The sequence below is a fragment of the Tympanuchus pallidicinctus genome, unplaced genomic scaffold, assembly GCF_026119805.1.
Source record: "Tympanuchus pallidicinctus isolate F22 unplaced genomic scaffold, pur_lepc_1.0 scaffold6, whole genome shotgun sequence".
Classification (NCBI taxonomy): Eukaryota; Metazoa; Chordata; class Aves; order Galliformes; family Phasianidae; genus Tympanuchus; species Tympanuchus pallidicinctus.
In genome coordinates, this window is record NW_026294780.1 from 30,201,495 (window position 1) to 30,220,851 (window position 19,357).

At 36.3% G+C, this 19,357-nt stretch overlaps 1 protein-coding gene across 16 annotated transcripts in view; it reads left to right on the forward strand.

The window, feature by feature from the left end:
* Window positions 1-19,357, forward strand: part of MYCBP2 (MYC binding protein 2) — a 210,416-nt gene that overhangs the window by 113,467 nt on the left and 77,592 nt on the right. For all 16 annotated transcript variants that reach the window (XM_052705771.1, XM_052705772.1, XM_052705773.1 and 13 more), the window contains 10 exons: window positions 493-718; window positions 1,216-1,334; window positions 7,662-7,749; window positions 11,398-11,450; window positions 12,656-12,828; window positions 13,128-13,272; window positions 15,064-15,276; window positions 17,154-17,209; window positions 17,573-17,688; window positions 18,487-18,584. In XM_052705771.1, coding sequence (XP_052561731.1) covers window positions 493-718; window positions 1,216-1,334; window positions 7,662-7,749; window positions 11,398-11,450; window positions 12,656-12,828; window positions 13,128-13,272; window positions 15,064-15,276; window positions 17,154-17,209; window positions 17,573-17,688; window positions 18,487-18,584 — 1,287 coding nt within the window. The remainder of the gene's footprint in view (window positions 1-492; window positions 719-1,215; window positions 1,335-7,661; window positions 7,750-11,397; window positions 11,451-12,655; window positions 12,829-13,127; window positions 13,273-15,063; window positions 15,277-17,153; window positions 17,210-17,572; window positions 17,689-18,486; window positions 18,585-19,357) is intronic.

A 19,357-nucleotide genomic window follows, 5' to 3' on the forward strand; every position in this document is an offset into this window, starting at 1 on the left:
CCTATCTGAAGCTGGTAGTACCTAGCTATTACTACTTCTAAAATACTGTAACTGTATGCTGTTGTAATGCAGACTATATTCATAAAATGCTTCAGCTGCTGTTTGCAGGTTTGGGCAAAGCAGACATTGAATGTGTCTTTTAAGGTTTGCATTTTAAAAGGTATTTGAGAAGGTTCTTCAACACAGAAAAAAACACAAATGGTATCCTAAGCATAAATACTTAATCTGGATGTAAGTTAAAACATAGTTTAGTGTAAAGCATTTTAGGCGTATCTGAATTTCAAAAATAAATTATGTTAATGTAAAGCGTGCTAAAACTATGCAAAATAACACAACTGAATCATTTTCATAGCCTGAAACGTTAAAAATGGAAGGCAAAAGAAATCCCAAAACTTAATAGTAGTGTTTTGTTTTGCTTTTCTTTAAAGGTATAACAAAAAAGTCCCACAACACATGCATGTAATTAGGTTTTTCTCTACTATTTTGTTTTAGGTAACCTTTCCTGAATGTGTCAGATGGATAACAATAGAATTTGACACTCAGTGTGGCACTGCTCAATCAGAGGATGTTCTTCGTTTACTAATTCCTGTCAGAATTGCACAGAGTCTGGGGTTTGGACCAAAACATGCTTCTGTTCATGAAAATCTTAATTCATGGATAGAACTCAAAAAATTCTCAGGATCTTCAGGATGGCCTACAATGGTATTAGTATTGCCAGGTAATCAATATAATTTACAAAAATTTTTATTAATGTTCATTCTCAGTGAGGTTGTGGATGCCCCCTGTCTGGAAGCATTCAAGGCTTGGCTGGATGGGGCTTTGAACAACCTGTCTAAGGGAGGTGTCCCTGCCTGTGGCAGGGAGGTTGCAAGTAGATGATCTTAAAGGTCCCTTCCAATCCAAAGCATTCTAGGATTGTTAAAATAATTAACTGTAAGTTTGACTTTTCAGCAAAATCGTTCTAGAAAACAAAGTTGATGAAGTGTCTCCATCCAAGATGGCAAGAGACTGTTATGAGCCATCAACTGTGTATCTGTGGACTATGTTTATATTAGGTTTATTTTTTGAAGTGTTCTTCTGCATGTTATTTTATTTCACGTATTACTTACAAAGTCTGTATTTCACTTATGTTCATGTAACAGATATATTCCAAAAGAGGAGAAATATTACAAGTTCCTTTTAATTTATTTTTTGTGTTATTTTACTTCCTATAAGGAAATGAAGCTCTATTTTCTCTGGAGACTGCATCAGACTATGTGAAAGATGAAAAAGCTTGTTTTTATGGTTTCAAATGTTATGCAATTGGATATGAATTTAGCCCAGGATCTGATGAGGTAAGAAAAAAGTGGGCTACAAACAAACCTATTAATTCACTCTTATGTGGCCAGAAGGTTTTTTGGTAAAACTAACTGATCTGCACTTCTGACTAAATAGTACTGCAAAATATTTTTCAATTGTTTGCATATAATTTTTAAATTTGTGTCACTGTAATTCTTTAATTTGAATGTGTTGGCATGGCTTTTTTTTTTGTGTGGGATTTTTAATAACTGTGACTTTCTTCAAATACATAGCATTATGATTTTGTACATTATATCAATAAGAAATTTTGTAAAATTCTGAATCTTCTTTGTCTAGATGAGTCACTAAATACAATACGGACATCATAGGAGTTATCTACCTGAAGTAATAGTGTTCACATCACAAGCTTTCTTGTACAACAGTTAAGACTGCAAATACATTCTATAACAGAAAAGCAAATTTTACAGTTTTTAAGCTCCCTTGTGTCTCAGGACTGAAGCGTCCAGAAAAGTTGTATGACAGCAATGTCTGTTCTTGCCATTTAATTTTAGAGCTTGGTCTTTGTTCACCTTACAGGTGTCTCGCTCCAATTTATAGGAGGGAGATGAGGTTCTTTTAATATCTGTATACTCGGCGTGAGATTAAGAAACAACGGTTCATATGTTGTTCCATCCAGTTTATTACAAATCCTAATCAGGGAGACGGGGAAGGGAAAGAGGGTGATAGAAAAGATAGGAAAGAAGCAAGAATTGTGTAAAGCAGGAATACTCACCACCAGGATCCTGCAGTAGTCCCGTTGTATGACGTTTCGAAGGTCCGAGGCAGAAGCAGCAAGGGGAGGGAGCAGCAGTGTGGCCGGTCTTGGGCAGCAAGCAGGTAGCAGAAGGCAGCCGCAGAGCCAATGCAGGAGGAAGCAGCAGCGCTCAGGTAGCAGGCCCAGGAGAGTTTGTCAGCATGCAGGAATTCTATAGTAAGGAATCTGTTGTCAGACACTTGTCCTCATAGTTTTCGATTCCTCTTTTATCCTACTTGTTCTCCTGCCTACCTGACCTCCTTGGGCGCTTGAGCAAGAGTCATGTGAGTTCCCCCTGAGATGGCCTTCATCCTGAGATAAGTCCACACAGAAGACTGCTTCACAGCTATTAAGCTGCAGTCATCTCTCCTTGCCCCTGGCCTTTTCCATCTGTGTCCCCCAGACAAAGGATCTCACAACCTTTGCCCAGGACTTGCCTGGACTTGTTCATCTGTGTCCTTCAGACAAAGGATTTGCCATCAAAGTTCTCCAGGAAAAGGATTTCTCAGCCCCTGCCCTGGGCTTGCCTGGACTTGAACAAGTCCATCTGTGTCCCCAGCAAGCTTTGAGACACTGGTGTTTTACAGAATAATACCTTACAACAGGTTCTATGTAATCTGTGAATATGTTAAAAGAGTTTATCTTCATAAAAAAGAGTGATGCACCCAATGTAAATTTCTGCTCCTTTGCGAGCTTTCTGATTACAACTTTCTGAGACATTACCAGCAGTAGAAAAGTGTGTATTGTGGCGACTGGTATGTTTTTTGTAGTTTAAAAGAGCAAGGTATCCATAAGGTGCGGTTCGAGTCAGAGGGATACATTTTGTCTCATCGATTCTGTCTTTCCAAAGAACAGGCTACAACCACTATATCATATATTAAAAGTTATTCCTCATTAGTGAAGTCACTAGAAAAATTGAAAGATGCCATTGAACGTCATTGTCAAGGAAACGGGTTTATTTAGAATTATTAAACTTCGTTTAAACCTAGGATTTTGCAAAAAATGTCTTAGGTTTGTGCATTGGTGGTTAGAAAGAAAGGCTTTTTTTTCTGTTCATTTATTAAATCTACCAAAGCTACACCTGCATTCTGCTTATAGGTCAATGGTTTTAGAAATACTGTTAGTGTTTTGGTAGGGAACTCTTGGATAGGTAGACCCAAATTTTGCATATTTACTTGGTTACAACTTGAAAACAATTTGAGACTTAAATATGCAGTTTATTAAGGGTTCAGTTTTAAATGCATTTTGAAGATTTTTCAGTCTTCTTGCAAGATCTGGGATTATTGACTTTGATGGCTCCTTTGAAAAGGTTTTTGATCTGTTTTATATATTGACAGTTTCTCATAAGTCTACCTAGAAAATCCATCAGATGGAGATTGTCCATCTTCGTTGTTTGGTTGGTTTGGTTTGTTTGTTTTTCTCCTTCATGGAAGGAATTTGTCACAGGTTTCTTGAAAGTAATGGACTTTATCTACAGATGTAAATCTGTAAGGAAAAATGTGAAAACATTTTTCTAATGCAACTAGAAAGAGGGAAGACGAAAACGTATGTCTTGCTCCAATTTATAGGAGGGAGATGAGGTTCTTTAAATATCTGTATACCCGGCGTGAGATTAAGAAACCACGGTTCATATGTTGTTCCATCCAGTTTATTACCAAACCTAATCAGGGAGACGGGGAAGGGAAGGAGGGCGATAGGAAAGATGGAAAAGAAGCAGGAGTTACGTAAAGCGGGGAGAGTCACCAGCAGGATCCAGCAGCGTCCCGTTGCATGGCGTTTGAAGGTCCCAGGCAGACACAGCAGGGGAGGGGGCGAGAAGCAGCGTGGCCGGCCTTGGGCAGCAGGCAGGTAGACGAAGAAGTCGAGGAGCCAATCCTTGAAGCAGCAGCAGCGCTCAGGCAGCAGGCACAGGAGAGTTCAACAGTATGCAGGAGTCACCTCAATCGTGAGGAATCCCTCTTCTTCTTCAGGAGGAATCTGCTGCCAGAAAACCTCCGTTCTTCTTCGTGAGGAATCTGTTGTCAGAAAACCTATCTTTATGGTTTTCTGTTCCTCTTTTATCCTCCTTGTTCTCCTGCCTGTGTGACAAGGATGGGCCTTGAGCAAGAGTCATTGAGTACCCCCTGAGATGGCCTTCATCCTGAGATAGGTCCACACAAAAGACTGCTTCACAGCTATTTAGCTGCAGTTCATCTCGTTCTCCTTGCCCCTGGCCTTGTCCATCTGCGTCCCCCAGACAAAGGATCTCACAACCTTTGCCCAGGACTTGCCTGGACTTGTTCATCTGTGTCCTTCAGACACAGAACCAAAATACAAAATGTAATCAAGAGGTATATTCAGTATTCTAACATGATCAAATTTTCAATATTTTTGTCACAAAACATTAGAGTCCTTTCTGTGTTCAGTCAAGGTCCATAGGAGTATTCTGAAAAAATAAAACGAGACACCGACTTGCCCTTTGTTTTTTTTTGGGGGGGCTTTGTTAATATGGTTAAAAAATGAGGGAACAATCCAGCAAATGTTAATTTTATATTCCTTTTTCGCAGTGTCCTTGGCCTTCCAAGGATATTTGTTAAGGTATCCCATTAAGGTTAGGGAAACCAGCCTCAGGTTAGCTGAGCCAATCGACACAGGCTGGCCCGGGAGATCAGTGTTTCCCTTTGTTGTGAGCTTTGTAATGCATCCACCCTTCACCACCCCCACCCCGCTCACTTGGGAGGGACGGAGACATCAGTTTTCTAATGGCTTGGATAGCCCTTCAAGTTCCCTGAGAGAGGCCCTAGGACCTGGGGTTTTGCTTTCCTCAAGATTCTCAAGCTTTTGTTCTGGCCACCAGTTAACTAATTTCTCTAACCTATCAGTTGTCAATCCATCCATCAAATTTCGTGGAATACCCTTTTTCCAACCCAGAGTCCAAAGTCCATTACGTTTATGAAAGATATTCTGCCTACCGGTGTTTACTGGCAATGAGGCCCTTCCAAACCCACTGAGCTTTGGGCTAGGTGGCCTGGGGGCAAGACTGGCTGTTGAAAGCCTTATACTTCTTGGCTCGGATTTGCTGGGAAAAGAAATCACCGTCCCATATTTTCTTCCATAGTTAATTAACTCTTGGGCTACCTCCCCCCATCCATACTTTGCATCCTGACTGCAGATGGTGGGGGTTACAGTTTCTTCTAACACTGCCCGGGTTCTTTCTCCCTGTGACATAGCTTGTATCCTTGCTTGTAATTGTATGCCTATAGGTTTCAGTGATTCTGGAAGCCCTCTAATAAAAGGGGTCATTCTCTCAGGATCAACGGGCATCATCATGGGCAATTCATGATACGGCTGCAGCTTTCTATCATACATCAGTTGGAGACAAGCAGCCTTTTGAACGCTCTCTACTAATTGGTCAGTAGTTCCAGTAATGGCAAGAAGGTCTTCCCATTCTAAAGGGTTGAGACCACCTGCCCAATAGGCAGCCCTTTGCGTTAATGACCAGGGAGCACGATTGTTATCAGTAGTTAAAAATACTCCTGGTCCCCAGTAACCTTCTGCTTCCTTTTCTGTTAACCGAATCTGGTCGCCACCAGTGAGACTCACCCTCCGTACATATTCTGTTTCTGATTCCTTTGGAGAGCGGCTAAAGTCTCTTTTCAATTTTGCAAGCTTGGTGGCCGAGAAGGGAATTTCTTTAACATTCATTTGAGGATCTAGATCCTCGCTGTTATCGAAGGTATATTCTGTTTTTATCAAGGGATGCAATGAGGCTATTGGGATTTCTGATTTGTCTAGTCTTTCCTTTATTTCTTGTAGTTCTTCCTGAGGAAAAGTTTTTTCTTGAGGCAAACCATGGGTGACAGTATCGTTAGTATCCTTACATGTTAACAGTTCTTTGAAAGCCATCTGCAACAAGGCTGAATTATGTTTCTCTCTTTCTAGTTGTTCCTCGAGATTAACTATTTGATTCTGCAGAATTTTTACCAATTCTTGTGCAACTCTAACCGATTCCTGTAGTGCTTCTATGGTTTGGAGTTCTGCCGAATGCTTTTCATTTTGGAACTCCACGGCAGCTTTTAAAGCAGCCCCGAGTATGGCACAAATAACTTTCCTTTTCCAGCTCATGTACGAACCTCATTCTGTAAGACACTAATGCGTTCCGAAACACTCTGCAGATTATGCCAATTTTGGCGTGCTCAGTCCACCCCTGATGAAGAGGGACGAGCACCATGCTTTTCTAAAAGGTTAAATAACACATCTTCATTTTTCATACTGGCAATACTGTTACTCATTTCTTAATACGATGAAAGATCTATACTAAGGGAGGAGGAGGTACACATGTTCAATAGCTCAGTTACTCCTCACCACTCCTCCCAGGGAGATATACCACACCTAAACAAATGCAAATGCTCCAATCACTCCTCCCTTTTGTTGATGGGAGCACACAAAGACAAGAAGCTAGAACAAACTGTAAACACCACACCTAAGTTACAGTTCACTCCTTGCAATTCCAGGAGGTGCACACAACTCAAACCACTCCTCCCTTTCTTTGGGGGGAGCACAAAAAATGTGAAGCTAAAGCAACACTTTCTAGGTTTCAGTAGTTTAAATAAAACTTCTTGGAGAGGCACACATGTTTTAAGTCACAAAATATCACTTCAAATTTCGCACTTCAGTCACCAAATAACCAGAGAAGTCTTCCCGAGGAGGCACACACGTATTAATCAAAATGCAAATAGTCAAGATACGTCCCCGAGAGGTACACACATAAAAGGTAAAGTTTCAGAATATGGAGCGGTCTCCTTGGAGAAGGACTCACGTCTGAATTTTCAAAACTATCACTCCTTGCAACTCCAGGAGGTGCACACAGAAAAAAAAGTTTCAAACTATTATCTGGAAGGACAACACTCTCACAGCGGGTATCCTGCCGACTACGCCAATAAAAATGTCTCACTTGAGAGAGGTGAAGGAATTAGTTTCCCAGACAAAGGATCTCACAACCTTTGCCCAGGACTTGCCTGGACTTGTTCATCTGTGTCCTTCAGACAAAGGATTTCACAATCCTTGCTGGGGACTTGTCTGGACTTGAACAAGTCCATCTGTGTCCCCAGCAAGCTTTGAGACACAGACATTAACAGAATAATATCTTACAACGTATTAACTTTAAGGCAGGATTTTTGGTATAATGTATGGAATAATATGAGTACATGTGTACAGTTTAGAAGGGGAATTGCTTTGTAATCTGAATATTTATCAATAGATTTTTTAATTTGGGAGTTCCCTTTCTGTTTACCATCGGACAATTACAATTAATCATGTTCTTACCAGGCTTACCAGGCTACCAATAGTTCAGTAGCAATTGTCAATGCTCTTACCTAGCTGAAATGGTTCTAAAAATGTTGGTACTGTGTCCCATGTTGTACTAAAATATGCCAGCCCAATTGTAAGACAAGAAAAATATCAGAGGGAAATTTAGAAATGGAACATAGAAATAATATTTCTTAGGATTTAAAGTAGAATCAAGGAAATCCACCTGTTGTCTTATTTTCTGAAATGCTATTTTTGTTTAAAAATCTGTTTAAATTTTAAGGGTATTATTCAGCTGGAAAAAGAATTGGCCAATTTAGGAGGGTCATGTGCAGCAGCTTTGATGAAGAAAGATCTAGCACTTCCTATTGGTAAGTCTGGCTCTAAGAACTTATTTCATTGTTTCAAGTTTTATTAATAAATGCTCTCTGTAAGTCCACATATTGCTTTTAATTAAGGGTGATCATATACAATTTATTGTAAAACTGAATTAATCAACCAAGTTTTTTTTTTTTTTTTTTTTTTTAAATGTTGTTATCTGCTTAAGCTGTTATGGAGAGAATGGTTAAATCTAAACCAACTCACCCCATTCACAGGTGTAGTGTATCAGTGTACGAGCTATGTCCTACAGTTCTCTTGTGGTACTTCACAAATGTGCAGGTATCATATTTGTTTTTCCCTTTCACTATTTTTTTCTCCCTGCACTTCACACCTTTCTGAAAGAGCAACATCTGCAGCATTAAATTGTAAAATTTGAAATCATTTATTTAAAATTAAGAGTGGCTATTGTATTTGCAGACACTGCAACCTACACACTGCTATATTTTTTGCAGTTATAAGAATATTGCATACTTCTCCGGCAGATGCAGCAAACAGAAATTTATGATAATCCAAATGCAAGGATAAATAAGATGTTATGAAAATGAATGAATATGGAAACTGAGTTAGAATGTTCTAATGATACAACCATATTATGTATAATACTACTTAACCCAATTAACATTAATGTATAGAAAAAACAGTTTCATAATCTGTAATAAGATATCTTTTGGATCATTTTAATTTAGGAGTGCAAATAAGAGCTCAGATTTTGTTAAGCAGACTGGCAGAGAAAAATATTTATTAATGAGCAGGAAGATACTATTCGCTGTGTAGTTAGAACCACAAAACCTAATTTGATATTTTTTTTTTCAACCTGATACTTTGCTTGTGTATTTGAATGTGCAAATTTCTTACTTTGTTTTAGATATGCACCTCAACTGCACTGGTAAATCTGTATTTCTCTCTCAAAAGTACAGGCAATTCTATAGTTTATTAAAAAGAGTGCCCTCTTCTGTTTTTCTCCAAGCAGCTGCATTATCTCTTACTTTTGTTGATTTCCCTAGTGTCCATTTATTGTGCTGTTTTCTTCTTCTATAAAACAAAGAGGCTGAACTTGAAATGCTTCCAGTATCACTTCCCAGTTTTTTTAATACTTCATTCTTATTTCAAAATAAGAATTTTTGGTTTTGTTTGTTTCTAATTTTGGTTGCCTAAAAGTATCAAATGTAGATGATGTGTAGAGTGTTCTTCCTGAAAACATAGAAATCAAAATTGAAATGAAACATACAGCCACGTCAGTTCTGCAGATTCAGCCGACTTATGAAGGGAACTGTGTGTGTGCTGCAGCAGAGGAAGCACAGGTGCAGATGTAGGATGGTTTTCTGATTACTGAAGTAATTGATGTAACACTATAAATGATATATCTCAGCACTTATATAACACCAGCTCAAGGACTTCAGTCAAGTCTGTTAGTATGGCTGACAGTACTGCAAAACTAATGACAAATAAGTGTGTAGAGTTTCTCTACAAGACCTCTATGAATAAATGGAACTGATAAGTTACAGACAGGAGTGGTTTGTCTTTTGTGATGGAAGTCAGGAAATTACTGTGCAGATTTTTAAAGATGATTTTCAGTTTTCTGTAATTTTACTTGGAAGAGTTTGAAGTGGCTCAGAATAAATTCTGCAGGAAAAGAGTTAAAATGTGGTTTTCTAAGGCAACATTTAACTGCCTTAATATCAGACGGCTTTTTTGTAGGTAATGCATCTTCTACATTTTGCTGTCAGTGATGTCTTGAAAAATACTATATATTACTGCCATTACTCATTTGCATAGCAGTTTGATTTTAAGAAAAACTTACGTAGTCATGTAAAAGACTGCACTGCAGTGCATACAAGAAGAAATAACTTTTATTTTAATTTTCATTCTCCATTTTAAAATTTCTACAGTTTTACCTGTTTCATGTGCGAGTTTATACAGTTTGAAGAAATCAACAGAAGGAAAAGATTCACTCCAGAAGGGAATAAGCAAATTAAAATGCCTGTACTTTGGCAGTTAGAATTCAACTGAGTCTAAGCTCTTAGCTCTAACTTTTTTAGAGATAATGTAGACATTGTCATGGTTCATGTCATCCTAGGATGAGTATCTGAAAAAAGAAGAAATTAATCACTGAGAAGAGGTGCCTGTTTTTCTTCTGTTTGTTATGTCTGGTAATACCTACATATTAGCTCGTTATCTCATGCTACACTGCACAAAAGTAGGTGAAGTAAATTCCTGCTCCATTTCCCTAATAATACTTAGGCCTCTGAATCCAAACAAGTGTTATTAAAGCCTGACAAAATTAAAGATTGAGAACCTTCACATATATCATGACAGAATTTTAAAAAAGAAGCAGAAAACACATAGTTGAAAATTCTCAAAAGATACATTTACGAGAGGTGCAAAGGGCATCATGGGAGTAAAGACAAAGTAAAATAAAAATATGTCCAGAAAATGTATATCAAGGAACATAGACAAGATGACTGAAGTGACTTCTAATCAGAGTTAAAAGTGTTACTGGCATCCTTATAGACCCTCTCATCTTTAGCATTATTTACATGACTGCATTATTTTGTAAAGACTTTACTGAGGGAGGATGTCCTTCACAAAAAGGTATCTTATCTTTTTATTAATTATTGTTGTGGGTATTTTCTGAATACAGTTGGCCAGATACGTGTTTAAATTTTAATCTGTAATAATTAAAAAAATTCATCATTATGAGTATACTCAAATATTGAATCACCATGTTCACGAGGTAGTATTTCCTCCTTGCAAGTTCTTCAAGACTTAAATTTGAAAGATTTTCATCTCTTTCCAAGAGAAATCTGGTCCCTGATTGAGATCTAACCTAAGCAACAATAGGGAATTGATCAATTTGTTATTGAATTATTAAACATTATTAGTTAATTGTTTGAAATTCTCTAGATGTGATCTGTGAGAGCAGAATTTCTATATATCTTCATTTCTTAAAATTTTAAAAATATCTTAGGTCTTGATTCATTCCTTTTCTCTTTCCTTACTAATAGAATTGCCTGACATGTTTTTGAGAAAGACTAGAAATATGGTAACTTTACCTGTTTGACTTTTCTGTTAAGACTATGTTTGGCAATTCTGGTCACTATGGAATCAGATTTTTGAGTGGCATATGTGAGAAAGAAATACCATGTAATAGAATATAATTTATTTTAATGCTTTAGGTGTATTCGTAATTTACCAAATTGTGCAGTTTATCAGGTTTTAAATACTTTTATTAGGGTAAGTTCTTACAGGGGAGCAGCTGGTGCATAGTTTTGAGTACCTCTTCCTGGCAATCAGCTTGACCTCCTAAAATCTTTTTCTAGAAGCATCTAGTTGCATCCAAAGATTTGCCATACATACTGTCTTGGAGATGAGATTATAATTACCAATTTTTAGTTTTGATTGTTTTATGTGTAATGTATATTGATTATTTGCTTGTACACTGAACTACACAGTATTGCATGTTTGCTAAGCTTATAGAAGATAATAATCTTTAAGCAGCTGTTTAAACGATACTACACATCTTCCTGCAAACTTAAATTTCATAGCATAAACTAGATAGAATTTAATTTCAGATTATTTAATATGTAGATAAATGTCTGTATTATTGTTATGAAAAATATGTATTTATATTTTTACAGCAGGTAATGAATTTGAAGAAGACCTTGAGATTCTTGAGGAGGCTGCTTTACAGGTATACTGTTCCTTTTAACTCTTAGAGTAAATCTGCTTAGATAAAATGCATAAAATATCATATAGGAAATAAGATCACCTATATATCTCAAAAATAGATGCGTGTTAGGTTTTGCGGTTTGATAAATTTTAAATGTTACCAAAATAAACTTTTCACATATCTTCATAATGGTAGAAATAAAGTTACTTGAATGGTAATATTTATGAAGTCTCAAATAATATGACTGTAGTTATTCTGGATCGATGATGTGTTTTGGAGGTCGTGATAGCAGTTGCTGCTCATCAGTAGCTCCTTATTTTTGACCCTAGCTGATGATGAACAGTAAAAAAGTTTTCATGTTCTTTCTCTCCTAATCATTTTCAAGGCAACTGTACTGAAATTTACTTTTACTGTACTTGCTGGAAAAACATACTAGTGATACAGAATGACACCGTACTATAGGCTTTAGAATAGCAAAAAGAAAGTGTTGAGAAGGATGTTCTTGAAAGGAATATTTCTTATAGCAATCTGTTCTTGGATTCACAGTATTTAAATTCAAAAAGTGAACTAGGAGTATACATCCAAGTAAAGTGTTATGCATTTTCACTTGCTGTCCAATGCTCTGATATTTTATGTGTCTTCTCACCTTCTTCTCCTTCTTACAAAGAAGGGATTTCATTTAGTTTATCTAACCCAAAAGTATTTAAGATGTGTCTTACTGTAAGCTATTATCTCTAGCCTTTTATTTTCTTCGGAAAATTCTAATTTGTCACATTTTCAAAAGAGCTTTCTTCATTCTTCTTCTGGCCATAACTCAACTGGTAAGGATACTCTTTGCATGAAAGTTCATATTGCCATGATCTTTCTTGCAGAAATTCTTCCTCAGCTCAAGCAAATTTAATCTCTTTTGACATAAGTTACTGACAATGTTTTCTAGACTGAGCAGATAATACTTTTGACACCATTTATTAGTATTATCTATGTTGAGTGTGTAAAACCAGTGCTAGGAACTGACTTCTTCATGTATTTATTTATTTTTAAAACTTTCATTGAAGTTTTTTATCCATTTAGCTTCTCCTTAAATGGTTTTTAATCCGTCAAATGTCTGTGTCAATAGTGTTAAGTTATGGAAAAGCCTCTACAAGTAAGATACTAAAAGACACTCTTTTATCTCTCTACCCTTTCACTCCACCTCAATTCCTGCAAAAAAAAAAAAAAAAAAAAAGGTGTGCAAATCTCATTCTGGAATACTTGGAAAAGGGTTGGCACTATCTCACTCACCAACAATATTGGAAGCTCTTGAAGGCAGTCTTCCACTGCAAGTACAAAGCAATGAGCAGTCTTTTCTGGAGGATTTCATTGCTTGTGTACCAGGATCAAGTGGTGGACGACTTGCCAGGTAACAGTTTGTGTTACTGTAATGAATAAACCCAAGTTGTAATGACTTCTGCAGCAAATTAGAAATTTTCTATTTATGTGTTAAATTTTTTAAAAATTTCCAGTGTTCTTTGTGTGTATACCAGCAGCTGTGTAGCTTTAATTATTATGTCAAATATTAAGTAAAGGTGTTTGTAATGTTTTTATTCATACATAGGATAAAATACATACATTTCATAGCTGGGTGTCATATTTATGCAGAACAATAATTTATTTTTTGAGAGGCTACAAGAGACTTTAATGTGTTTGTCTTTGCTGTAGGTGGCTTCAGCCAGATTCGTATGCCGATCCTCAAAAGACATCACTGATTTTGAATAAGGATGATATTCGTTGTGGTTGGCCAACTGTTATTACAGTACAAACAAAGGACCAGTATGGGGACGTTGTTCATGTTCCTAATATGAAGGTAAATATTGAAATATTGGTTGTTCATAAACTTCATTATAATTTTGTTTAATATTTGTTAGAGATACTCCACAAAATACTCTTACACACAGCAGAAACTGGTACTTTTAAATTCAGTGAAATCAGACTTATTTTTTAACATTCAAATCCACAGAATTACCAAATTCTGTATTACATGAGTGCCATGTCATGTAATGCAAATCTTGGCTGTTATAAATGTATAGTAGTGGAAATAGCCAGTTGTAGACTGGTATTGTACAGAGTGGCACAAATCCACTTTTTATTTACAAGCCAATAGAGAGTATTATAAAATGAATAAATGTGATGGAAAAATGAATCATAAGCACATTGAACCGTTTTATAGTTGCATTAACATAGAACAGAACCTCCTTCTCTCAAATATTTCGTAGTTCCTATAGTTTTTGAAAATAATAATAATAAAAAATCTCAGATTCTTGCTTCATCCTCTTTAGTTAAATCACAGTTGTTTTTTTTTTCTGTTACTGAATTAGTAGAAGTTTTCAAAATGGCCACAGATACAATAAACTCTATCAGTCTTTGGATTAGAAACTATAGGATATGCATAAAAGTTGGCGATTACATTTGAGATAATGAAGCATGTAAAGAAAACAAATTGAACACAAGATTTTATTCACCTAATTTCAAGAAAATAGGTTACTACTATGTTTTAAAATCCACTATGTTCTGACAGTACTTTTGAAGTCTTGATTTTATCAACTGTAGAAGTAAATTACCTTAAAAAAGGTAAAGTCCCTTTTATAAGAACTCTCAAATCTAGTCTTTGTGTATGATATGTTATTTTTCAGTGAAATGTAAACTCATTAGCAAATATTGACTTACAAATATCAGCTTAGTAAGAAGCACAAACATAATTTGGATGTGTAGTTACTAACAATTCTTGACAGAGGTAGTAGAAAGCTTCTAGTGATTCTTCTGTGAATCAGGAAAATGATATATGAAAATATACACATCAAAATATTTACTGTATTTGTTACTTAATTGCTATTTTTGTACAGAAATGTAATATAAAGTAACAGAAATCTTAACCATTCCTTTGGACTCATTCAGTGCTCAATAAACTGATGTAACTTCCAGTAAATTAGGTCAAATTTTGATAATAGCATAAGAAATCTGCAGCAATTAAACACACTTTATTGCAGTTCTAGGATGAATAATGCATGAAATTTGCTCTCCAGATAGTCTCTTCCTTCCTAGAAAACTGAACTCAACTGACTCTTTGTTACCTGCACGAGTACAAGTCTGTGGTCTGACCTCTGGTAAAGAAAGTCAGGGAAAATCTGAATTGAAAGGCACAGTTAAATGTCCTGCACTGATACAGAACAGTAGCAGAGCTAGCCAAGATCCAATTTTATTTTCACAGATCCAGATCTAGGAGGCCATGATGATTCTCTCTGAAACCTGTGCCAGTATGGTATTTGTAGCATTTTATGTTGTGGGAAAACTTAGCTAATATATCAGAATATACTCTACTGCTTGGGAAGTGCTGTGCAACTCTTATACGTAATACTAGACTTTACCAATTATGTACACAGTTACTAGGTGCTTCTCTCCTGTATGTTTACACTCAGATTTTCCATTTAGATGTTGTTCTTGGCTTTGCAAAAGTGTAGCTGCATACTTTTTTGACATAGCAGGATTTGTAGTGAGTGCTTTAAGTACTCTGTCACTGGGCTTTTATCAGATCTGTAAAATTGTGTGGGTACTTTTTTTTTCCTCTAATTCATCTCTTAAATTCCATATCTGATTGCAGGTAGAAGTCAAAGCTATTCCTGTTTCTCAGAAAAAAACATCCTTGCAACAAGAGCAAGTTAAAAAGGTACAACGGATACCTGGGAGTCCTGCTGCCTCTGCTTCCCCTAGCACTGATATGACTTTTGGAGGTCTTCCTTCACCAAAGCTTGATTCTTCATATGAGCCAATGATAGTAAAAGAAGCTCGATATATTGCCATTACAATGATGAAGGTAAATTACTGTTAATTTAAAGAGATAGCTAGAAAATCCAGTATTCAAAGTGGGTAAAAGTATTCAAAGAGGATTGAAAAAAGTGTGATTCCATTTGTTCACAGGCTAAAAATGCACTAGTTATAAATTATTGTAGTTGTATTTATTAAGTTCAGCAGAAAACTAAGTGCATTGAGGAGGCCAATTGCCTGAACTCTAAAGCATAAATAAACTGAATGAAAATTTAAGAAGAAAAGTTGTGTACTTTAATTGTGATTATGCTGATTAACAAAATAGCCTGAGTCAGAGGAGAAATTAAATTAGCTGTTTGTTGTTTTTTTTAGATTAGTGTTCTGCTGGCTTTAGTCTTTAGATATATATATAGATATATATAGATATAGAATCATAGAATCCTTAGAGTTGGAAAGGACATCTGGGGATCATCTAGTCCAACTCCCCTGCAATGAATAGGCACCCCACATCTAGATTAGGCTGCCCAGGGCCTTATTCAGCCTCTCCTTGATAAAGTCTCCAGGGTCAGGGCATTAACCACATCACTAGGTAACCTGTTCCATGGAGTGCCTCACCACCCTCACAACATATTGTCACACTCATGGGAGATTTTGGAGAAGTTAAAGTCACTCTTCTTATTGTTGCGCAGTAGAAGGATATGGAATAATGAACACAGTACGTAAAAAGGAAAATATTGGTTACATACTAGGAAAGGAGAAAAAAAAATACACAGTGAGAGTTCTCACAGAATCACAGAATCACAGAGTTGTAGGGATTGGAAGGGACCTCCAGAGATCATCGAGTCCAACCCCCCTGCCAAAGCAGGTTCCCTATAGCAGGTCGCACAGGTAGGCATCCAGGCAGGTCTTGAACATCTCCAGAGAAGGAGACTCCACCACCTCCCTGGGCAGCCTGTTCCAGTGCTCCGTCACCTCACTGTAAAGAAGTTCTTGCGCATGTTTGTGTGGAACTTCCTATGCTGCAGTTTCCAGCCGTTCCCCTTTGTCCTGTCTCCACTCACCACTGAAAAGAGTCCGTCCTCGCCATTCTGCCCCCTACACCTTAGATAGTTTTAGACCTGGATCAGGTCCCCTCTCAGTCTTCTTTTCTCAAGGCTGAACAGACCCAGTTCACTCAGCCTTTCTTCATAAGAGAGATGCTCCAGGCTCCTCACCATCTTTGTGGCCCTCCGCTGGACATTTTCAAACATTGAAACACTCTTCCTGGAGGGGTGGTAAAATCTCTGCCTCTTGAGGTACTCAAAACTCAACTGTTTATGCACTTGAACAAGCTGAACTAATCCGGAAGTTAGAATTACTGTGAGGATTGCTCAGTTTTGTGCAGGAGGTGAACTCAATTTGCATACAGAGGTCTCTTCAAATATAAATTATTATATAAATATATGATATTCCCTCTTTGTATCATGTGAGAGCGATACTGTGATATTATGACAGCACAAACTTAGACTGTCTTAAATAGTTATGGTGCTGTATCCCTTAGATGCTGTAAGGGTTCAACAACAAACATGAGATCAAACTTACCTAATAGAAATTTAGAGGTAAATTAAAAATAATTTAAAAGCTTTTCATTCAACTTAGAGTAGAAGAGCTTCAAAGACATAACTGTGAACAAAGCTTTTGTTAGCAATGTGTACTTTTGTTAATGAAAATGTAAATATAATTGTTTCATTTGTATATACATTATATACATGTTTGTTTCTCTCGCTGTGATATGCAGTTGATTTCTGCTTCTCTGTTCAGTGCTTCTGGAAGTGTAAAGTTTGATTTTTTTGTTTGCTGAGAAAATACTCTGCTTTCTTTTATTCAGCATAATAATATAATTGGTTACTGTTGATTTCACATTCATCTAATTTCATTTGTTTGTAGGCATATGAAAATTATTCTTTTGAAGAACTGCGCTTTGCTTCACCAACACCAAAGAGGTAAGCATTTAAGAATTACTTTTTACTAGAGACTAAAATTAAGAGGGCCTGTCTCTTTTCTGTACTTGTAGACTTCCAAGCTTTTACTGTGTAGAATGTATCATATTTTAATAAATTTAGGGACTTTTTAAAATCTTATCTAGTATTTTTATCTACTCTCTGAATATGGTCTTATATCATCTGTTACAAAAAAATGCTGTTGAGGGTTGTGGCTTCAAAATAAATAATATTAGTTTATTACATTAAATAGGTAGGTAGGTCATGTGAAAGAAAAAAAAAGCATAGTTTCTGAACTGAGTATTACAGATGTTTTTAAGACGGCAGTAATTGTTTGATGATTTCATTTGTTTTGTTTGTGCCTAGACCCAGTGAAAACATGCTGATCAGAGTCAATAATGATGGTACATACTGTGCAAACTGGACTCCCGGAGCTGTTGGTCTCTATACTGTTCATGTTACTATAGATGGCATTGAAATAGGTATATAATTTTCCCTAACCGTAAGAAAAAAATAATTGTGTATCCAATTTGAATGCCAAAAAAAACATGTTTTGGTGCCCATAAGATTTAATATAAAGTTTGTAACAAAAGCAAGTAACCAAGTTTTGATTCAAACCCTGCTGTTGAAATCTTCATTTCTCAAAAGAATAAATGACCATAGCTATTCTCTTATTGGAATAAGGTCATATTATTTCTCAAAGTTATATCCATCTGTTAGTAAGATCTAAGTGTTTCTTTACATGTATTTTTCTTTGTGATCTGAGAATTTTACTCTCTTGAGATATTTTCCGGCACCTTGTGCTTTTGTTAGTATTGGAAACTAAAGATGCTGATTTATTTATATGTATATATCTGGGCCTTTTATGTAGGCCTTTTCTTTTTGTGTAACTTGGTTTCTAAGGCTACTATCTGCTTCTCAAATTTTACAGTTTCATCTGAAGCATGCATAAGCATTGCCTGTCCAGAAGCTTTTACTTAGCACGCCTCAAACACATAACTCTGTCTTCATTGGTCCTTGAAAACATTAATAGGATACAAAATTACCTAATAGCGCTATGGGCACAATCTGTGACAGATGCCTGAAAAGAACATGAAGTTCTTTGTCTGTGAATTCTCATGTGACAGTGTAAATGTTGAGAAAATAACATATCATTAAGTTTCTGCAAGTGCCATTTGTGAAACAGCTGAGTGGTTCTTTTGCATGCTCTGCAGGTACTGTTTGACTGATATTTCCTGTATTTTTAATTTTTTTATAACTTAGTCTTTGTTTGTTTATAGATGCTGGGCTAGAAGTAAAAGTAAAAGATCCTCCAAAGGGAATGATACCGCCTGGAACCCAACTTATTAAACCAAAGGCAGAGCCTCAGCCAAACAAGGTTTGGAGAACTAAATAAACTCCCCCCCCAAAATAGTTGCATATGGGTGGCATTTTCTTGTTGTTTAATGAATACAGTAGTGGAGGACATAAGCCTATTTGAAATCACCTGAATGTACTGAAGAGAATGAAATGAATATACTGAAAAAAAATGAAATTTGCTCATCCCATTTCCTTTCTGTATATCCATTGGTAGAACTGTTAGAAACAATATGGAGAGTGCTCTTCTTTTGGTTTGTCAAACAAGTATTGTGCAACCATTATGAAAACAACAGACTGTATTTTAGACTAAATTTGATACTGTGCTAAGATACAGGGTGTAAAAAGGGTTTTACAAAGGTTGTTTTCTGCTAAGGTTCTTTTGTTAGTCAACATAAAAATTGTAAATTTATTTATTTATTATTGTCTCCCTTTATCAGAATGTCTTTTTAAAAAGATGTTATCCTTTCTGTAGCATTTGACTTTACAATTCCACCTTATTGTTCTACCCCAAAGGACTAAAGTAGACACAAAGAACAGAGGAAAGCTTAAAGATGATGTTGCACTGCTGGGAAAGTGCCAGATAAGGGAAATATTCTCCACTTCCTCTTTGATGCTCAGAAAGAGATTTTGAGCAAGACGCTTGAATAAACTTATATCAAAAGATACAAAATACTGAAATGACATGAATTTACCCTTCCTTGTGTTACTAGAAGAGCAAAAGTGGGTTCTTCTCCTCTGTTTAGAAGTATTTAATTACAAAAAGTGTCCTTCGTTGATCTCTAGTGCATCTTG